The sequence below is a fragment of the Tachysurus fulvidraco genome, chromosome 5, assembly GCF_022655615.1.
Source record: "Tachysurus fulvidraco isolate hzauxx_2018 chromosome 5, HZAU_PFXX_2.0, whole genome shotgun sequence".
Classification (NCBI taxonomy): Eukaryota; Metazoa; Chordata; class Actinopteri; order Siluriformes; family Bagridae; genus Tachysurus; species Tachysurus fulvidraco.
The window spans coordinates 25,203,698-25,224,529 of record NC_062522.1 but is presented as its reverse complement, the minus strand read 5'-3'; the positions used below and the strand labels follow the sequence as shown (position 1 = coordinate 25,224,529).

The 20,832-nt window shown below is 39.8% G+C and overlaps 1 protein-coding gene across 2 annotated transcripts; it reads left to right on the top strand.

The window, feature by feature from the left end:
* Positions 1-19,684, top strand: chmp4ba (charged multivesicular body protein 4Ba). Of its 2 annotated transcripts, none has more exons than XM_027147111.2 (5): positions 1-361; positions 9,025-9,202; positions 12,017-12,131; positions 12,248-12,374; positions 18,102-19,684. In XM_027147111.2, the coding sequence occupies exons 1-5, from the start codon at positions 178-180 to the stop codon at positions 18,158-18,160; spliced, it is 663 nt and encodes a 220-aa protein (XP_027002912.1). In that variant the 5' UTR covers positions 1-177; the 3' UTR covers positions 18,161-19,684. The 2 variants fall into 2 exon arrangements, with proteins under 2 accessions (XP_027002912.1, XP_027002911.1); XM_027147110.2 differs by having other exon boundaries at positions 18,099-19,684.
* The last annotated feature ends 1,148 nt before the right edge of the window (positions 19,685-20,832 follow it).

The following is a 20,832-nucleotide window of genomic DNA, read 5'->3' as shown; positions in this document are numbered from 1 at the left end:
TCTGTCGTCACAGGGCCTGGTTAATAAAAACACAACACGGCTAAACCTGTTTGGTCAGTGCGAAGTGTTACAGGGAAGCCGCTGTGTTCTCTTTTATATACAGACGTACAAATTAGACGTTTGTGTGGTCCCATATAAACGTTTCTTTCGTCGATTTTCCTGGTGTTAAATGAGAGGATGTCTTTGTTTGGGAAATTATTTGGTAGCAGTGGCAAAGGAGGTAAAGCTCCCAGTGCCCAAGAGGCTATCCAGCGGCTTCGAGATACAGAGGAGATGCTGACGAAGAAACAAGAATTTCTGGAAAAAAAAATTGAACAGGAACTCCTAACGGCAAAGCGAAACGGCACAAAGAACAAAAGAGGTGAAGTTTCCGTAGGTTTAAATACTTCCCAAAGATACACATGCTAGCTAACGAGGCTAGAAATGCTAAATATCTTACAGCAAGAATGAAACAACTCGGCTAGTCAAATTGAACTAAGCGAGTTTCGTCTTTATTCGTTGACTTTACCAACATAAAGTAGTTAGTAGCAAATGTAAAGTGAAGGTAATATTTATTATCGTGTTATATCAATCAGACCCATGTATAACGCCTCCCACTTAAGATTTACCTTTAAATCAAATATGTCGTTAGGAAAACTTTTCCCTTTCACTGATTAAACCACAGGTTCACAGCCCTGGTCCTAGATGACCACTTGTCAAAATATTTGCCTGCTCCAACACGTCTGATTAATTTAATTTGAAGCTTTTAACAGCACTTCCTCAGTTGATGCTGTTGTGTAAGAGCACTAAAATGTGGAGTTTCAGGATCAGGCCTGGCAACCTGTGGAATAAGCCTTCACAATAGCATCCAGATTCACTTCTCTCATCATTTTGTATTGTGAGGTTGTGTATTAAATAGGACAGTTTTACATGGAGAACAGACCTAGAGTAATCATTTTAATTCTTCTTAATGCTACACCGATTGTGAATAGATGTACACTGGGATGGAAAACTAACATCAGATACTCATGAGATAGGATGGAATTCTCTTCATGGTTTCTTTAAAAATATGGGTCTATTTCTACTCCGATTCTATTCCTAAAATTCACCGAAGGATAAAAAAGTGACCCTTTTGAAACGACAACATTTCTGTGAGACCACCAATTTTTAGGTGCATAAAAGTATTAGAACATATCTTAAACTAAATAACACTTAATATTTGGTTGTCTAGCTCTTGCCTGTAATAATTACATGAATCAGGTGACCCACCAACACCAGCAAACACTTAAATTCTTCTGTTGTAGCCTTTTGATAATTTTATAGGATTATACTGCAGTTATCTTTTTCTGTTATTTGTTTTGAGGGTTTCTCCCTTCTGTCTCCTCTTTTGGAGGTGAAATATGTTAGTCTGGTCGTAGCCAATATACTGTAAAACCTTTCAGTTTTTTCCCTGTTCGATTGGATGCAGACTTTTGAATTCATTATTCCGCTACCACCATGAGTTCCATCGTCAATAAAGTTTTTGGAGCCTGTTCCTGAAGCATTGCAAGCCTAAGCCACACCCACATTGCTTGACCGATGAGCATGTATTTTTTGACTCTTCTGGGGAAATGATGCTATAGCCTATTTAGTTCTGTTTTATTTAGGGCAACTATAACAATTATGCAGTTCTCACCAATGTCTGTGAACAACAAAAAACTAAACAGGAAATTTCAGTATGTTGTCAATATTTCCAAAAAGTTACATGCAGAAACCCGTAGAAAAGAGAAGAAAAGAGCACGCTAGAATTTCACCTCCTAAAGAGAATGATGGGAGAACTAATTTGTCCAATATTTATCTTTTGTTCTCAAACCCAAGTGTCTTCAGTGTGTAGCAAAAAATAATAGAACTGACCTTGTTGTTCCATTTATTTCTGTTAAGATTTAGAATTAGATCAGCCTCTTTTTGCACTTTTGCAACCTATTTGCACTTTATGTGCAAGACTACTTACTGTACAAGTCTTTAGCCCTGTCTTTGTTTTATGTAGCACCTTGAACCTGGAGAAACATTGTCTCATTTCACTGTGTACTGCAACAGCTATATATGGTTGGAATGACAAGCTTCTTGACTTGACTGACTCTCTCTCTACCCCTCTCTCTACCCCTCTCTCTACCCCTCTCTCTACCCCTCTCTCTACCCCTCTCTCTGTCTCTCTCACTCTGTCTCTCTCACTCTGTCTCTCTCGCTCTCACTCTGTCTCTCTCACTCTGTCTCTCTCACTCTGTCTCTCTCACTCTCACTCTGTCTCTCTCACTCTCACTCTGTCTCTCTCACTCTCACTCTGTCTCTCTCACTCTCACTCTGTCTCTCTCGCTCTCACTCTGTCTCTCGCTCTCACTCTGTCTCTCGCTCTCACTCTGTCTCTCTCGCTCTCACTCTGTCTCTCTCGCTCTCACTCTGTCTCTCTCGCTCTCACTCTGTCACTCTGTCTCTCGCTCTCACTCTGTCTCTCTGTGTCGCTCTCACTCTGTCTCTCTGTGTCGCTCTCACTCTGTCTCTCTGTGTCTCACTCTGTCTCTCTGTCTCTCTCTCTCTCTCTGTGTGTCTCTCTCTCTCTCTCTCTGTGTGTCTCTCTCACTCTCTCTCTGTGTGTCTCTCTCTCTCTCTCTCTGTGTGTCTCTCTCACTCTCTCTCTGTGTCTCTCTCACTCTCTCTCTGTGTGTCTCTCTCACTCTCTCTCTGTGTGTCTCTCTCACTCTCTCTCTGTGTGTCTCTCTCACTCTCTCTCTGTGTGTCTCTCTCACTCTCTCTCTGTGTGTCTCTCTCACTCTCTCTCTGTGTCTCTCTCACTCTCTCTCTGTGTCTCTCTCACTCTCTCTCTGTGTGTGTGTCTCCCACTCACTCTCTCTCTGTGTGTGTGTCTCCCACTCACTCTCTCTCTGTGTGTGTGTCTCCCACTCACTCTCTCTCTGTGTGTGTCTCCCACTCACTCTCTCTCTGTGTGTGTGTCTCCCACTCACTCTCTCTCTGTGTGTGTGTCTCCCACTCACTCTCTCTCTGTGTGTGTGTCTCCCACTCACTCTCTCTCTGTGTGTGTCTCCCACTCACTCTCTCTGTGTGTGTGTCTCCCACTCACTCTCTCTCTGTGTGTGTGTCTCCCACTCACTCTCTCTGTGTGTGTGTCTCCCACTCACTCTCTCTCTGTGTGTGTGTCTCCCACTCACTCTCTCTCTGTGTGTGTCTCCCACTCACTCTCTCTCTGTGTGTGTGTCTCCCACTCACTCTCTCTCTGTGTGTGTGTCTCCCACTCACTCTCTCTCTGTGTGTGTGTCTCCCACTCACTCTCTCTCTGTGTGTGTGTCTCCCACTCACTCTCTCTCTGTGTGTGTGTCTCCCACTCACTCTCTCTCTGTGTGTGTGTCTCCCACTCACTCTCTCTCTGTGTGTGTGTCTCCCACTCACTCTCTCTCTGTGTGTGTGTCTCCCACTCACTCTCTCTCTGTGTGTGTGTCTCCCACTCACTCTCTCTCTGTGTGTGTGTCTCCCACTCACTCTCTCTCTGTGTGTGTGTCTCCCACTCACTCTCTCTCTGTGTGTGTGTCTCCCACTCACTCTCTCTCTGTGTGTGTGTCTCCCACTCACTCTCTCTCTGTGTGTGTGTCTCCCACTCACTCTCTCTCTGTGTGTGTGTCTCCCACTCACTCTCTCTCTGTGTGTGTGTCTCCCACTCACTCTCTCTCTGTGTGTGTGTCTCCCACTCACTCTCTCTCTGTGTGTGTGTCTCCCACTCACTCTCTCTCTGTGTGTGTGTCTCCCACTCACTCTCTCTCTGTGTGTGTGTCTCCCACTCACTCTCTCTCTCACTCTGTCTCTCTCTCTCTCACACTCTGTCTCTCTCTCACTCTCACACTCTGTGTGTGTCTCCCACTCACTCTCTCTCTGTGTGTGTGTCTCCCACTCACTCTCTCTCTGTGTGTGTGTCTCCCACTCACTCTCTCTCTCACTCTGTCTCTCTCTCTCTCACACTCTGTCTCTCTCTCACTCTCACACTCTGCCTCTCTCTCTCATTCACTCTCTCTCACTCTCTCTCTGTGTCTCACTCTCTCTCTGTGTCTCACTCTCTCTCTGTGTCTCACTCTCTCTCTGTGTCTCACTCTCTCTCTGTGTGTCTCTCTCTCACACTCTGTCTCTCTCACACTCTGTCTCTCTCTCACACTCTGTCTCTCTCTCACACTCTGTCTCTCTCTCACTCTCACACTCTGTCTCTCTCTCACTCTCACACTCTGTCTCTCTCTCTCTCACTCTCACACTCTGTCTCTCTCTCTCTCAATCTCACACTCTGTCTCTCTCTCTCTCAATCTCACACTCTGTCTCTCTCTCAATCTCACACTCTGTCTCTCTCTCAATCTCACACTCTGTCTCTCTCTCAATCTCACACTCTGTCTCTCTCTCAATCTCACACTCTGTCTCTCTCTCAATCTCACACTCTGTCTCTCTCTCAATCTCACACTCTGTCTCTCTCTCAATCTCACACTCTGTCTCTCTCTCAATCTCACACTCTGTCTCTCTCTCAATCTCACACTCTGTCTCTCTCTCAATCTCACACTCTGTCTCTCTGTCTCTCTCTCAATCTCACACTCTGTCTCTCTGTCTCTCTCTCTCACTCTCACTCTCTGTCTCTCTCTCACTCTCTCTCTCTCTCACTCTCTCACTCTGTCTCTCTCACTCTCACACTCTCTCACTCTCACACTCTCACACTCTGCCTCTCTCTCTCTCACTCTCACACTCTGTCTCTCTCTCTCTCAATCTCACACTCTGTCTCTCACTCACTCTCTCTCACTCTCACACTCTCACTCTCTCTCTCTGTCTCTCTCACTCTCTCTCTCTCTGTCTCTCTCACTCTCACACTCTGTCTCTCTCTCACTCTCACACTCTGTCTCTCTCTCACTCTCACACTCTGCCTCTCTCTCTCACTCGGTCTCTCTCTCTCACTCACTCTCTCACACTCTCTCTCTCTCACTCACTCTCTCACACTCTCTCTCTCTCTCTCACTCTCACACTCTCTCTCTCTCTCTCTCACTCTCACACTCTGCCTCACTCTCACACTCTGTCTCTCTCTCACTCTCACACTCTGTCTCTCTCTCACTCTCACACTCTGTCTCTCTCACTCTCACACTCTGTCTCTCTCACTCTCACACTCTGTCTCTCTCACTCTCACACTCTGTCTCTCTCACTCTCACACTCTGTCTCTCTCACTCTCACACTCTGTCTCTCTCACTCTCACACTCTGTCTCTCTCTCTCACTCTGCCTCTCTCTCTCACTCACTCTCTCTCACTCTCACACTCTGTCTCTCTCTCTCACTCTCACACTCTCTCTCTCTCACTCTCACACTCTGCCTCTCTCTCTCACTCTGTCTCTCTCACTCACTCTCTCTCACTCTCACACTCTGTCTCACTCTCTCACTCTCACACTCTGTCTCTCTCACTCTCACACTCTGTCTCTCTCACTCTCACACTCTGTCTCTCTCACTCTCACACTCTGTCTCTCTCTCTCACTCACTCTCTCTCACTCTCACACTCTGTCTCTCTCACTCTCACACTCTGTCTCACTCACACTCTGTCTCTCTCACTCTCACACTCTGTCTCTCTCACTCTCACACTCTGTCTCTTTCTCTCTCACTCACTCTGTCTCTTTCTCTCTCACTCATTGTGTCTGTCTGTCTCTCTCTCTCACACACTCTGTCAGTCTCTCTCTCTCTCTGTCTCTCTCACACACTGTCTGTCTCTCACTCTAGACAGTTAATGAAAGCACAAAGAGCACAAATGTATCCTGGTATTAATCAGACACAGATTCTTTCTGTCTTGATGAAGATCACACTTAGTAGTTCAAATTAGTATGCAAAAAGCATTTCAGTTTTCAGTAAGTCACATTGTGTTAAAATAATTGTCTATAGTGAGGGGAAAAAGTGTATGCTGCATGTTTAAAACTAGGATTACCAAAGATTTAATAACAACTGTTGGACACAGTTATAACATTTAAAAAAATGTTGCACTGATATGATACTAAATTAGATGATTTAATTTATGCTGTGTTTTGCACAATAAGGACATTTAATGAGTTTTCACAACTTATAATGCATTTGTGAATTAATTAATTAGAATGAAGCCTTTATTATCACCATATATACATTACAGCACAGTAGAAATCTTTTCTGTGCGTATCCCAACTGAGCACAGGGGTAGTTATGATACAGCACCCCTGGAGCAGAGAGGGTTAAGGGCCCTGCTCAACAATGGCAGCTTGGCAGTGCTGGGGCTTGAACCCAGATCTTCCAGTCAACAACCCAGAGCTTTAACCAATTGAGCCACCACTGCCCCCTCACAATGAATACTGAACTGAAGTTGGAATAAGTCACAGCTCACAACCTTGGGGTAACCATGGACACTCAACTATCATTTTCCTCGCATGTTGCTAATGTGACACAATTCGGCCATTTTTGTCCACACAGGCTGCTCAGGTACTTGTTCAGGCTCTTCCCATCTCAAGACTTTTCTACTGCAACTCCCCAGTGGCAGGTCTGCCCATGAACACAATTCATCCTCTGTAAATCATCCAAAATGCAGCTGTATTGCCCCTTTTCCACCGAGACTGTTCGAGTGCTGGTTCGGCGCCAGAGCCTAATTTAGAACCAGTTCTTTCTGTTTCGACCACCAAAGCACCGGCTCTGAACCAGGAAAAGTGGTTCTTAAGTAGCACCAAAACGTTGCTGGTCTAGACTTAAGAACCGCTTGTGTCAGGGGCTGGGGGCGGGGCTACTGTTAGCACATTTGATAATGTACCTAAAGTATACTAATGTTTAATACACTTTACCGCAATATGATACATTATCAGCGCACATGATAGTATGTAGCTACATGCTAAGGCTAACTTTTTTCTGTGTTAACGATAAAATAACGTTATGTACTTTATCGATTACAACCTCCGTTTATACAGATTACATGGAGCTGCACGTACACGTTTTAATCGCCGCGTTTGGATGTCAATGTATGTTCACAAAGCCTTGAGCATTAACAGTAAAGCAACATCCGCCATTGTTGTGTTTGCTGCCGCTGCGCTAAAGTTGCTGGGACAAGTGACACGTATACAGTGACGTCACACTCGGCGCTGTGATGGCTCACTAGCCGGTGGAAAGGCAAACCGGTTCTTAGAAAGTTCGCCAGTGGAACCAACTTTGCACCAGCTCTAGCTCTGAACCAGCACCCGGTTCTTTCCAGTGGAAAAGAGATATGACTTTTTTTCAACCTGATTAAGTTCTCGCATACCACCCCGTTGCTGCGATCCCTCCGCTGGCTTCCGGTAGCTGCACACATCAGAATCAATGCCAAAAGTGGCCTACAAAGCCAAAAATGGACCAGCTCCTCGCACTGCACCTTGCACAATTAGAGCTACCAGCACTGCTCGACTGGTCCCACCATCTCTTAGGTGGTGGAATGAACTTCCTCTAGAGTTCCAGACAGCTGAGTCACTGGCTATTTTCTAATTACGGTTGAAGACCTGCTTATTCATGAAATACTTCAACTAGCACTTCTTTTGAACATTGATTTAGGCTCATGGTATCTTAAGTCTGTAACCTAGTGAACCAGAGTTAAAGTATTCAATAATAGAGACTGAAATGCACTTTTGTACGTTGCCTTGGATAAGGGCGTCTGCCAAATGCTGTAAATATAAAAAATGATCAAAGCAAGAGCACTGAAAGATCATATGTGGCCTGAATGTGCAGAATTCAGCAGAAGTCTCAGTGCTCCACCCCATTCTGAAATGGAGTTTTCAAAATCCATATCTGAGCCCCAAAGTGGTATCCTGCGGTGTTAATGAGACAAAAAACCTGATGAACACTGTGGGATCTTTCTGGCCTCTTAACCAGGGACAAAGGTTTTAAGATTTAATATTTTTTTTAGCTACACTGATAGTGCCTTAGCTACACTGTGTTCACTTTTCTGTTTAGTGAAACTTTTATTTTAATAACTTTTTGAAGGACTCTGTAAAGTTATTGCACACACAACAATATTTTTCTTCATTTTAGAAATCTCACAATCCGTACTCAGTTCACCAGCATTATTTGTTGTAAATACTGTACTTTATATAGAACACAACACTATTTTAGGCAAGATCAACGGTACATTGTAACGGTACATTGTTTAATGTTACATTATTCAATGTTATTTTTATTGTTTAATTTTCTCCTATTTTATAACTACATATCTTGCATGTGCGACAGCAGAAGATGCCGAGGACAGAGTTAGGTGGAAACAGATGAAAAGCTGAAATTAGAAGAAGACCTCGCATGTGAACATTTCTATAATGTGCGACTAAATAAAATAAAAAAAATCTAGGTTACAAATGTTAGTGTTACAGAACATCATAAAGCCGCCTCGGGTGCAGAATGGCAAGACCACTGAAATCCTGTTGTGGTATCTGGCATGATGTTGGCAGAATTGATCAGGCTTGTTTGCCCATTAAATTCCGTAGACGATCGATTGGATTGGAAATCATTGCTAAACAAATTTTTCTAATTTGGCAGGGCGTATTATTCTGTTGAAAGAAACCACTGCTACTTTTTCTCAAAGTGAATCCTGGTGCCAGCTCTTCCCTACGTAAGTGATGCACACACGCCTGGCTGACCAAATGCTGTCCCATTTACTCCGTAGTCCAGTTCTCATGCTCACATATCCACTGGGGACTCCGGCCAGTCTGCGACTACTCAGCCCACTGGGCAGCAAGCTACAATGCAAATGCACTGTGTGTTCTGACACATTTCAATCATAACCAACATGCAGCCATTTGAAGCCCCCCCTACGTGCATCGGAAGCAAATGCTGATTGATGGTAGAAGAGAGAAGCAAATTTGAATGTCTTAAAAGCTGACTTATAACCAGCTTTTTTTATTTTTAATTAAAACATTTCATGTGCCTAAATCTTTGTTAACCTAGACATCAGGTACAGTATTATGGGCCACAGACATGTACAATAACTTTAAAATAAGTTGTTCTTTTATGTCTAAAACAGCTGCACTACAAGCACTGAAGCGCAAGAAGCGATATGAGAAGCAGTTGGCGCAGATTGATGGAACATTGTCCACCATTGAGTTCCAGAGGGAGGCATTGGAGAATGCCAACACGAACACAGAGGTCATCAAGAACATGGGCTTTGCTGCTAAGGCCATGAAAGCTGCTCATGATAACATGTGCGTTATTGACCATCTACTGTTCTGGTTTAAGTTAAATTTTGTAAAAAAATTTTGTGTTGATCTCTTGACATTTAGGTCTTTGCTGAGCTACAGCAGTTGATGCAGTGTAAAGCAACCAGAAGGTTTTCATTAATGGTTGATCTAAAAATCAACCAATAATTAGATCGCTGCATTTTTTGTGTCAATGTGCTGAGGTGAAGGATGGCTATTGAGATTTAAATTTAAAGAGTATTTTTTTTCTGACTGGTAAACTACTCTTTAAATTTAAATCTCAATAGCCATCCTTCACCTCAGCACATTGCCACAAAAAATGCACACATAGCTCACCCTATAGAAACTGTCTGTTCCCCGAGCAGTGAGATCAAAAAGTAAATACATGAGAAGTTCTCGAAATAATCTTACTGTAATTAGACCATAAAAATGCCAAAGAAACAAACAAAAACAGTTCTTAAGGTTTGGACTTCTGAACATTAGATCGCTTGCACCCAAAGCACTTATTGTAAATGAAATGATCTTAGATAATAGCCTTACTGCACTCTGCCTCACCGAAACGTGGATTAAACCAAATGAATACATCAGTCTAAATGAGTCTACACCATCAGGATAGATCTATAAGCACGAGCCTCGTCTGACTGGTCGTGGAGGTGGTGTCGCCACTATCCTTAGTGATTACCTCACTGCTACCCAGAGAACACAGCATAGATTTAGTTCTTTTGAAGTGCTCGTCCTTAATGTTACACTATCGCATATGCACACGAAGAAATCCCTGATGTCTCTTGCTCTAGCGACCGTGTACAGACCCCCAGGGCCCTACACAGTTTTTCTTAGAGAATTCACAGATTTTCTCTCAGACCTATTGGTTAACTTTGACAAAGCATTAATTGTAGGAGACTTTAACATTCGTGTTGACGACACAAACGACGCTTTAGGACTCACATTTATGGACTTACTAAACTCACTTGGGCTCAAACAAAACATCACTAGTGCAACTCATCGACGTAACCACACATTAGATTTAATAATATCACACAGAATAGATGTCACCTGATCTAGATATCATACCTCAAAGTGATGACCTCACAGACCATTACCTCATAATGTACACACTACCTATAGAACAGACTATCTATGTCTCCCCACGTTATCGACTCGGTAGAACCATTATTCCGACCACCAAAGACAGATTCACAAATAACCTGCCTGATCTGTCTGGACTTCTTACTGTACCCTTAAACTCAAACGACCTAGATGCAATGACTAACAGCATAGAAGCTATATTCACTAGCACATTAGACACTGTTGCCCCAGTCAGATTACAGAAAGTTAGAGATAAAACACTTGCACCATGGTATAATAGTCATACTCACACCCTCAAGAGGGAGACCCGTAACCTCGAACGAAATGGAGAAAAACTAAATGAAAGGTTTTTAGAATTGCGTATAAGGACAGTATGTCCAGCTATAGACAGGCTCTAAAAGCTGCTAGGGCTGAGCACCTGAGCAAACTAATAGAAAATAACCAGAACCCAGGTTTTTATTTAGCACAGTGGCTAGTTTAACAAAAAAACAGAAATCTGAACATACTATTCCATCACATTTCAGTAGTGAGGACTATGAGATTCTTGGATCCTAATGAACTATCAAATTACAGACCTATCTCACACCTTCCGTTTATGTCTAAAATACTTAAAAAGGTTGTCTGTTCAACTGAGCTCCTTCTTACAGGAGAGCAACATCCTTGAAGAGTTTCAGTCAGGTTTCAGGCCCCATCATAGCACAGAAACTGCACTTGTTAAAGTTACAAACTTGTTCTTAGCTTCGGACCAAGACTGTATGTCACTATTAGTTCTACTTGACCTTAGTGCTGCATTTGACACTATAGACCACAAAAAAAAAAGTTTTATTAAGTACTTTGATAATATATTTGTGTCTTCTGACACAAACTTCACTAAAATAGCTACTTATATAGTTTCAAAAGCTTTACTTCTTAGATTATTCCTTTAATACATTATATGGCCAACATTTTGTGGACAACATTTGTGAACAACCGTCTCGCATACATGTGGCCCTTCCTCAAACGTCCGCCACGATGTTGGAAGCACATAATTGTATATGATAATTTTGTATGCTTTAGTTTTACTGGAACTACTTGTTCCAGTATTAGTTTTCCCTGTGTATACAGGGACGTCCATAATTGAAATAATGGCCCTGAACTGCACTTAACTAAACATGTAATGTCTGGAATATAATGTCCGTCACACCATTTCAGACTATCTGGTCAGCCCTCATTATTGCCCTTGTGACTGAAAATCTCTCAAGCCGCACTTCAAAAAAACTTTATAAGAAAACTAGTGGTTATAACTGAGGAAATAGAAGGCAGGCATTGGACAACTTGAAAGATGCTCTTTCTTTTAATGAGGGCATTTCTCTCCTTGCTTATCAGTGCTTTTAGACTCTTAGATGAACTCATGCCAAGGATCACGCCAGCAAAATATAAATGTGACTCGAATCTCTCCCCTCATCTCCTCGCCACTGCTCACTGAAACATGGAACCAGTCTTAGATAAATTTCCAACAGCTGACACGTCATCATTAATACTCCGTCTTGACTCCACTCTCCATTCACAAACACTCCCTTTCCTCCACAACGTATGCGTGTTATGACAGATGTCCACAAATCTTTGCCAAATAGTGTAGGAAACAAATTCAGTCTTTCACAATAAACTTGTGGATTAAAAAAAGCCTTCTTACAGTAATTAGTATGGTGTCTACGTGCCTGTTACTGAAAACTGTGTTTGTTTGTCGTTCCTTAGGGATATAGACAAAGTTGATGAACTCATGCAGGATATTACAGAGCAGCAGGAGTTGGCACAAGAAATCTCTGATGCAATATCGAAGCCTGTTGGGTTTAGTGAGGAGTTTGATGAGGTAAGAACAAGATGTATGCTTTCTGCTGTCTTTGAAAATCATGTGTGCAATGATGTGCTGCTTTGTTAGGATATTTGTTAGCTCTTTTGCTAACTTTGTCCACGTTACTGGTCCAGGATGAGTTGTTGGCTGAATTGGAAGAGTTGGAACAGGAAGAGCTAGATAAGAACCTGCTAGAGATTGGAGGCACAGAGAATGTACAGCTGCCGAATGTACCCTCTACATCCCTACCTTCTAGACCAGGTAATTGCTACCCATGGTTTGTACTAATGTTTAAAGTCTTTTGCTTAGTCATTTTAAAATTGTATGGAAGTTGTGGTTTAGAATGTAATGTAACCTTATTTTCATTCTGCATCACAGTCAAAAAAACCAAATTGGAATATCCACTATTGATAATGTTCAGTCAGTTTAAAGCCTAAATATGTTATTGCTAATATTCATTTTACCTGGCTGATGGTGAGCCAATAAGAAAGTGTGTGTGTGTGTGAGAGAGAGAGAGAGAGAGTCAATGCTTTTTTTTTTTTTTTTTTTTTTTTTTTTTTTTATATAAAGTTTATAAAACCAAAACTAATACTAAACTTAATTGTACATTATTCAAACTGTGCTTTTCAAAAGCTAGCAGAACTTGTGATGACTGATAACCCATCACCATCAAAGCAAACTCTGCAGACCAAAAGTAGAACAGGAGAAAATTTAATATTATATTATTATTATTATTACTTGGATCCATACAGTGCGAACTACTGTTCAGATGTCCTGGAGATGAACTACATATTAATCTGAAATGATTTGCAGAGATGTTTTCAATTCTCTGATATTAACAGACATGCACTTGTGTAACTTGTATACTCTTGACTCGGCTTCCCTCACTTTGTGTCAAAGTAAAGTGAATTTTTTTTTTTTTTTTTTTAAATTAGCCAATGATTCTATAGAGGGTTTTTTTATGGGCTTAAGTAACATTTTATTCAGTTCCAGCATTCTTCAAACTAATTTATTCTTCAATTAATCTTAGGTCCTTGATTAATCACATTTTTCTAGTGTTGGCATGGGTTGCACCAATTGGGTGGATCTATCCAGTATAGGGTTAAGGATACCTCCAAAGAAGACATGGCTAAAAATATTTTTTCAAAGAACAACAGGTTATCATCATCGGAACAGTAGATGACTTATGATTTACTTTTTGTCACAAGATATTCCCTAGAACAAAAAAATATCTTCCAAATGGATCTTGGATGGCTTTTGTAGTTTTTAAATTATATTGATTTATGAATGAGAACTGTACTTATGGAGGGATTTTGCAGACAGTATTAAAGAATTGCAGATTATATTTTTTAGATTATATAATTGCGTATTCCTAATTGTTGTAAAAACCATGACATAATCGAAATGCAAACAAACCCATTTGCTATTTCACTTCCTCTGGCTTCACGTATGGAGCCTCGAATGTAATCACAGTTGAATGCACCCTTTTTCCTTTACATTTCTAATATGCCTGCATGTAAAACCTGTCAATCATTGTTGGGTGTGGGATTATAGCATGGGGCATGTTTTTGTATCTGGAAGTGACGTCATTCTCAGTCGACTGTCAGCCCGAAAAGAATATGTGCAATCACTCTGGTTTTTATTTACTCTTTTTAGACAGAAATACAGAATAGATTGCCATTACACTGTGTTAATTATAGTATTCCAGTTTCTCCTAAAGACTATGCTGTGGTTATGAACGTTATTCCCAGGTCTTGAGACGCTTCTTAAAATACCTGCCTCCAGCATACTCCTTAAATACTACTGAAACTGAAATTGGTTGCATTTGTTTCTCTCATTCCCCAATAAAAAACAATAATCACTCTCTTCTGGCTCTGTTTCAAAGGGATATTGTCTCTAGTACTATTATTTCATTTTGGGATGGTTTTATTGATGACCTGTTGTGCAGTAAAATTTGGAAACTTCACCATAAATGTTAACAAAATCAAACAATACTTTAAGCTCATCTATAAGTATTAATTATCCTTGCCATTATTACCTTGTAAACTGATTTAATTGTGATAGGCATGCTGTATTTTTTTGTGGTTTAAATGATGTATGTACATCAAGTATAGACATGAAGAATAAATGGCTTATTGTTAGCGTGATCTTGATGAGGAAACGCCTGGGAGAGGCTCGATTTCTGATCTTGTTTTCCTGTATTTGATCTGCGGAAAATGTTTACACCTTATGCCCTAATGGCTAATGTTTCCTCCTGAAATAACTGTGTGATGTTTTTTGTAGCCATCGACCAGTTTCTAACATCAACTAGAAGAAAGTTTCCTCCACTGCTCAATGCAGAATTCTTTCAGCTGTGTGATATTTGAGGGGTTTCTTGCATGCACAGTCCGTTTCAAATCACCCCAAAGGATCTCAAAGATTTAGATCTGGGCTTTCCAGAATTCTCCATTGTTATTTTTCAGCCAGTCCTTGGTGGATTTACTGGTATGTTTTGGGTCATTGGTCATGTTGGAAGGTCCAGTGCTACTTTTAGCTTAATTCTTTTGAAAGATGGTCTTGCATGTTCCTCAAGAGTCTTCTGATAAAATGGAATTCATAGAGGATTCTGTGATGATGATCTGGCCAGGTTCTGCTGCAACAAAGCTTCCCTAAACCAGAACACTTCCACCTCCATGTTTCACAGTTGGTATGAGGTTCTTTTGCTGAAATGCTGTTTGGTTTACGTCAAACATGCCCTCTGTTATTGTCCCCAAATAATTTAGACTCATTTTTCCAAAGCACATTATTCCAGAAGTCTTGGCTTTTGTCTCTATGTTCTTTGGCAAACTTCAATCCTGCCCTCATGTTTTTCTTAGACAGCAAAGGGTTCCTCCTTGCACACCTCCCATGATAATTAATGTTTTGCAGTCTCTTTCTTGCAGTCTTTCTGACAGTAGGTTCTTCTTTAAGCATCTTGTGGTCTGCTCTTGGGATGAATTTGCTTGGATGCCCGGACCTGGACATGTTGGCAGTTGTTTAAATGTTCTCCGCTTCTTTTAAGATCATTTTATATCCCTTATCAGACTCATAAGTATCAGCAATCTACTTTCTGGAGGTCTCCGAGAGCTCTTTTGGATATCACCATGCTGATAACTCTCAACAATTTTAGAGCAAACCAAACTAAATGTCTGAGGTGTAAATAAGTCAAGCCTCCCATCTAAATGCTCTGTAACAACTTTCTAATCATTTGCACCTGATGTGATGCATCTGTAGGTAATTTTATCCATTTTAAGTACAAACTAGATTTGTAAAGTTCGTTGCGACAAACTTTAGACCAGGGCCTACAACATATCCGAATTTGGTGCATGTGGCTCGAAAGCCCTAGGCCGCATTAAATTTGATACATTTTTGTCTAAGCATAAATGGGAAAACAATGTTGGCTTTTACAAAGCCAACACAATAATTGTAGTTGTGTCCTTACTTTTTTCTCAAGACTTTCTTTTTTTTATTTGTTTATTTATATTACTCAAATCTTCAAATATTGTTACAATGAAGATCAAATGCGCATATGTTTAACTATGTTGAAAAAACACTTGTCCTATTTTTTCCACATGACTATAAATGGAACTTGATATAGATGGCGCTAGATACCCAACTTAAAAATATTATATTTTGCAATGAGAATTCGCTGTTATTATAATAATTTTTCTATACATGTACAGGTGGAACACACAGACAGGGTTTATATGACAAATACAAGATAATATAAGCAGCACACTACACATTATAGATCCTATACAAAAATACATTAGAATTTTCATTAGTGTTGTATAGATTTGGTTGGGGCAGGGTTGTGCTTCATCACTGCTGCTCTTTTCATTTTGTCTGATGTATTGAGCTGATGTACTGGTTAGAAGTAGAATGCAGATATCAGGGAAATTACAAATAAAGATATTTTACAAATAAATAAAGTGCCCTGTTACTCAAATTGATGCAATTCTTTTGAGCAGTAATTATTAGGATATAAGACCAACAAGGAGTTACTTTCTTATAACTATAGAAATCCAGAAGAGATTGAATGTACATATCCTTTCACATGGCAGAGTCTTTTAAATAGCCTGCACTGCCTTGAAAGACCACTTCCTGAATGTGTGTGTGGTTGTGGTAAACCTCGTCACTCTTGGATTGTATTTAGACTAAATCAGAATTAGGTTGTGGCCTGCTTTCCCCAGTGCAGGCAGCGGTATGGTGGCGCTGTATGCGTCCTTTACATTTGCATACAGTAAATCAATAGTCCTGTTTTCCCTGCTATTACAGTCCACATACTGGGAGATAGCAAGTAATGTGTTGTCCAGAGTCACATAATTAAATTCCCCAGATATTAACACAAGTACCTTGGTCTGCTGTGTTAGTAGTTTAGCAACAGTGGAATGGATGACTTCTACGAGCTAAGGACTTAGTGGGCCTTTTTACACCTGGTCACCTCATGTGTTTTCTCTGATCCGATAGCTATCTGATTTGTTAAAACTGTTTAATTTACATTAGGCCACGTAAATGCATCTTGGCCAATCGGATATCAATTTGATCTTTCTACTCCCGCCCAAAATGCTAATATATTTTACCTTATTTCCGGGGAAATTGAAATGGAACACACTTTGGTGTATGCGGTTTTCAGAATGCAATCAAAAAGAAGACGAAAAAACTTATGCTACAAAAAAAACAACCCTGCGTTTCGTCCATGTTATTTGTTTCTGGAGCGATGCACGACTTGTGAGTCACTTGCGAGTGATGTACTTCCGTTTGGGAGGAGTATAGCGCTGATGTATGTGGCTTGAACAACCACATGCATTTACACCTGTCCAGTTTCATCTGAAATGCGTCCCAGACCACCTCCTGAAGTGGTTTGAGTGATCAGATTTACATCCGTCTCGAAAACGTTTTGGAGGGCATTTACACCTGGTCTTTTTACAATCGGATAGCTATCGGATCACAGAAAACGCATGAGGTGACCAGGTGTAAAAAGCCCCAGTTAGTAAATGACAACAATGGTGTGCCAAAAGTCTCTGGGCAAGTAATAGGGATGCAAACTTACAGCCAAAAGTTCAAGCTCCATCAAGTCAAGTCACTTTTATTGTCACATCACCACAGCACATGTGTCTTGGTGAGTGAAATTCTTAGGAGCAAACTCCAGAAATTACAGAACAGTTGTATAGATATAGAGATAAATATATAGATAAGGAGTTGACGTGAAAATGTTCAATTTGCTCATACATATAGTTAGTGCAATGTGTGTGTACAATATGTACAATTAACAAACAATGAAATCCACAGGTGAAATGTGCAGTATGCTCATACATATAGCCGGTACAATGTGTGTACAATATGTACAGTTAACAAACAGCTAATGGAACCAGCAAATGAACATGTGCAATATGCTCATATGTGTCAGTACACACAGTGTACTATTGGGCATCCTTACAGTAGCACTACACATTATATGCAGTATATGTGTAAATATATTATATATATAAAAAATACAATAAGGTGCAAAATAGATTGTATATGTAAATATATTATATATAAAATACTATAAGGTGCAAAACCGATTGTACAGGTACAGAAGTGACATGGATGTGCATCCATGTATTAACAGCCTTATCTTGATGTATGTTTTTCTACCTCTTGCTTCCAAAAAGCAGTCACTGACATTTTTCAGCTGATGCCCATGTGTCACACTGTAATTGCCTTCTCTATAATGTTTATACTCAAATTTTTATAATGGCTTATTATTATTATTATTATTATTATTATTATTATTATTATTATTATATTTGCATCCTGTTTTATTTACCTAAGTTATGTTTATATAAACTTTTGTACCATTTTAGCGAGCTACTCCATACCTTAACATGTGACACACGAACACGGCTTCACAACCTAGTTTCTCACCTACATACTGTGCAGTTTTTACCAGCTAATGATCATAATTTAAATGTATTCTTTTAGCAGCAAAGAAAGAGGAAGAGGATGATGACATGAAGGACCTGGAGGCTTGGGCAGCTAATTAATGCCTGCTGTTGGTCAACAAACCTTCCCCAACGCCACACTTTAACAGAAGCAGCTGGTCAAACAAGACAGATTTTGATGGTCTGGCTTTTGGACTGATTAAATTAAAAGAAAAAATATGAACTGAAGGAATAAAACAAAATGCTGTGACTGTGAAAGAAATACTACTACTTAAAACACATCCTACCACAATTTTTGAAGTTTAGCAAAAATTGTCATCAAGCATGGTAAATATTAAGCTGCATACATCTCAGTGCTCTCCCTCATTGTGGACCTAGAAGGAAAAGGTATGTATTTTGGAGGACTCTTATTATGTTTGAAGTATTTATCCAAAGCTTATTCTCAAACACACCCATGGTAAAATAATCCTGTATACATTATGTATAATATTTTAAATGGGGAAACTGAACAGATTATACATGAATATCCATAAAACCTTAACATTTTATTTGAAAGGTTTACTTTTTTTTTTGTTCTTCCAGGTTATACAAAAACTAATTTCTTCATGAACATTTCTTCATTTAAAAATAGGACTTATTTTTCCCTTCTTGTATTGAGCACAAGTAGAAGGGTGCTTGAGTGGAATAGTCATAACCATGACCAAAGCTCATCAAGCATATTCGTGCGTTGGTTTCTGAAAAATTCTCTTGAAGTGCCCTCTTTGTAAACAACTTTTGAAGCATGCATTATGACAATATGCAATGTTCCATTTTTCCCTTGATATCCTAGTGAAAGCATGTATCAGAATGATATAAATGCTACTAATTATTTCATGATTTACTTTACAAGACAGTTCTAGATTCCCAAGGAATGATGAACATGTGTCTACATTTTAAGTATGAATGGGTTTTTCCTCAGAAGGGGTTTGGTGATGCCGGTTTATTAAATCTAATTAGTTTTTGTGTGTTTGTGTTCTGCCTCTGAATTCATCTTAGTACATTTTTACCTCTTGTTTAAAAGTATATTTATAAGCTGCAATTTATAACATAAACCTATGTCATTTAGATTTGTTGACATTAGTGTTTAATTTATGTGCAAAGCTACTAATATTTGCTGGTACATGCAGCTGTACTTTTATACATGCCTGAACTAAAGGTCTTGCATTCTTCAAATTTTGATGAAAGCTTTCATTTATTTCAATTGACCCTGATTTGAGTGTTATTTTCCAATATAAAATTGTTTTCCTTGAATCATAAAATCTGTTGCAAATCTCTGTATATGGTATTGATTAGAATATTGTTTGCAAAGCAGAAACCAAATGGAATATCTCCCCATTTATATTTTTAAACAACCCACCATAGAATAATATATTGGTTTGCCCATTACATACACATGGGGAAGAGCTTGTAACAGGTTGATGGCTGGTGTAAGTGGTGGGTTTGTTTGTTCTTTTCGTTTTTGATGAAGGACACTCCTGAACAACTTGGTGTCTGAAACAATGCAGGCTCATTTGTACAGGATGAAAACATTTTTGTTTTCATTAACTTGTTGGATTTATTACTGTTAGTAAAATGTAATTGAATGATTTTGACTGACTGTTCTTGCTTGAAAAGATACTGACTTAGTGCAGCAGGGGGCTAACATCACACCAGGAAAAACCACGACTTCCTTCTTATTGCAGTGAACAAGGTAGTAAACTGGGCATGGGTGACAAAAAAAATCTTACAATAAAATGATTGATTTCCTGCAATGATCTGCTGCTAATGTTATCGGTGGAATAAGTGTAACTCTAGCTGGATCCCTTAGAGCAGTATACTGCCACTGGAGATTGGAGCATGCCACTGAATCAAAGTAGGAGTCCAAGCTGAACCTTGAGCAAAAATGATTTTTTTGTCTAATTGTTGCAAGGTAAGATTACAGGTCAGGAGAAACATCAACGTTTTTCTTGCATTAATGCTAGTTAGCTTGAGGTGATGTCATGCTATACATTTTGTCTCAGTTTGGTCATATACGTTGAAATGTAAAGCTCAGATTCAAAACACACGTTCAAGACCAGCACCCTCTTACTTCACCCTCTCTCGAATCCACTAGCACTTCTGGACTGGTCCCACCATCTCGCAGGGTAAGCGGAAAATCAAGACGCCTCTGGCACCAAGGTGGTGGAAAGAACTAGATACCCAAACAGCTGATTCAATACCTCTCCCTGAAACACTTAAGCACTTATTTTCCCCATGTTTTTTGTATATATTTAGGAAACATTAAATTGTTATAATTCCTACAAGAGTTTTAGGTATCCTGGTATCCTGGTGTCCTGTGACGAAGTGAACCAGTGTTGATGTATTCACTGAGAACTCAAAGCACTTTTGTACATCACCAAATGCCATAAAGTTTCTGAAATAATCAAAACCTGCTCTTCTGGCACCAACAAATATATGCCATAGTTGAGGTCACAGATAATTTTGAATCATTCTGATGTTTACTGTGAACACTGCATTGTGCTGCTGTCACGGGATTAACTGATTGGCTGATATAAAGAACTGGTTGATATAAAATATACATTCACCTTTAAATAAAGTGGAAGGTGAATGTATATAATTTTGTAAATTATTATAAATTGTATTAATTGGCAAATTGCTAAAAAGGTCCTCGGATATGTATATAATATTAGTAGTAACTGTAGATGATAGTGTAGCTGAAAGAAATTCTAATTTGTTAAAGGAATCTTGAAAGTAAG

Excerpts from the sequence above, each read along its gene's own strand:
- chmp4ba (XM_027147110.2), top strand. The coding sequence starts at position 178 with ATGTCTTTGTTTGGGAAATTATTTGGTAGCAGTGGCAAAGGAGGTAAA. Across the intron at positions 9,203-12,016 it reads AAAGCTGCTCATGATAACAT|GGATATAGACAAAGTTGATG; the intron begins GTGCGTTATTGA and ends GTCGTTCCTTAG. Across the intron at positions 12,375-18,098 it reads ATCCCTACCTTCTAGACCAG|CAGCAAAGAAAGAGGAAGAG; the intron begins GTAATTGCTACC and ends GTATTCTTTTAG.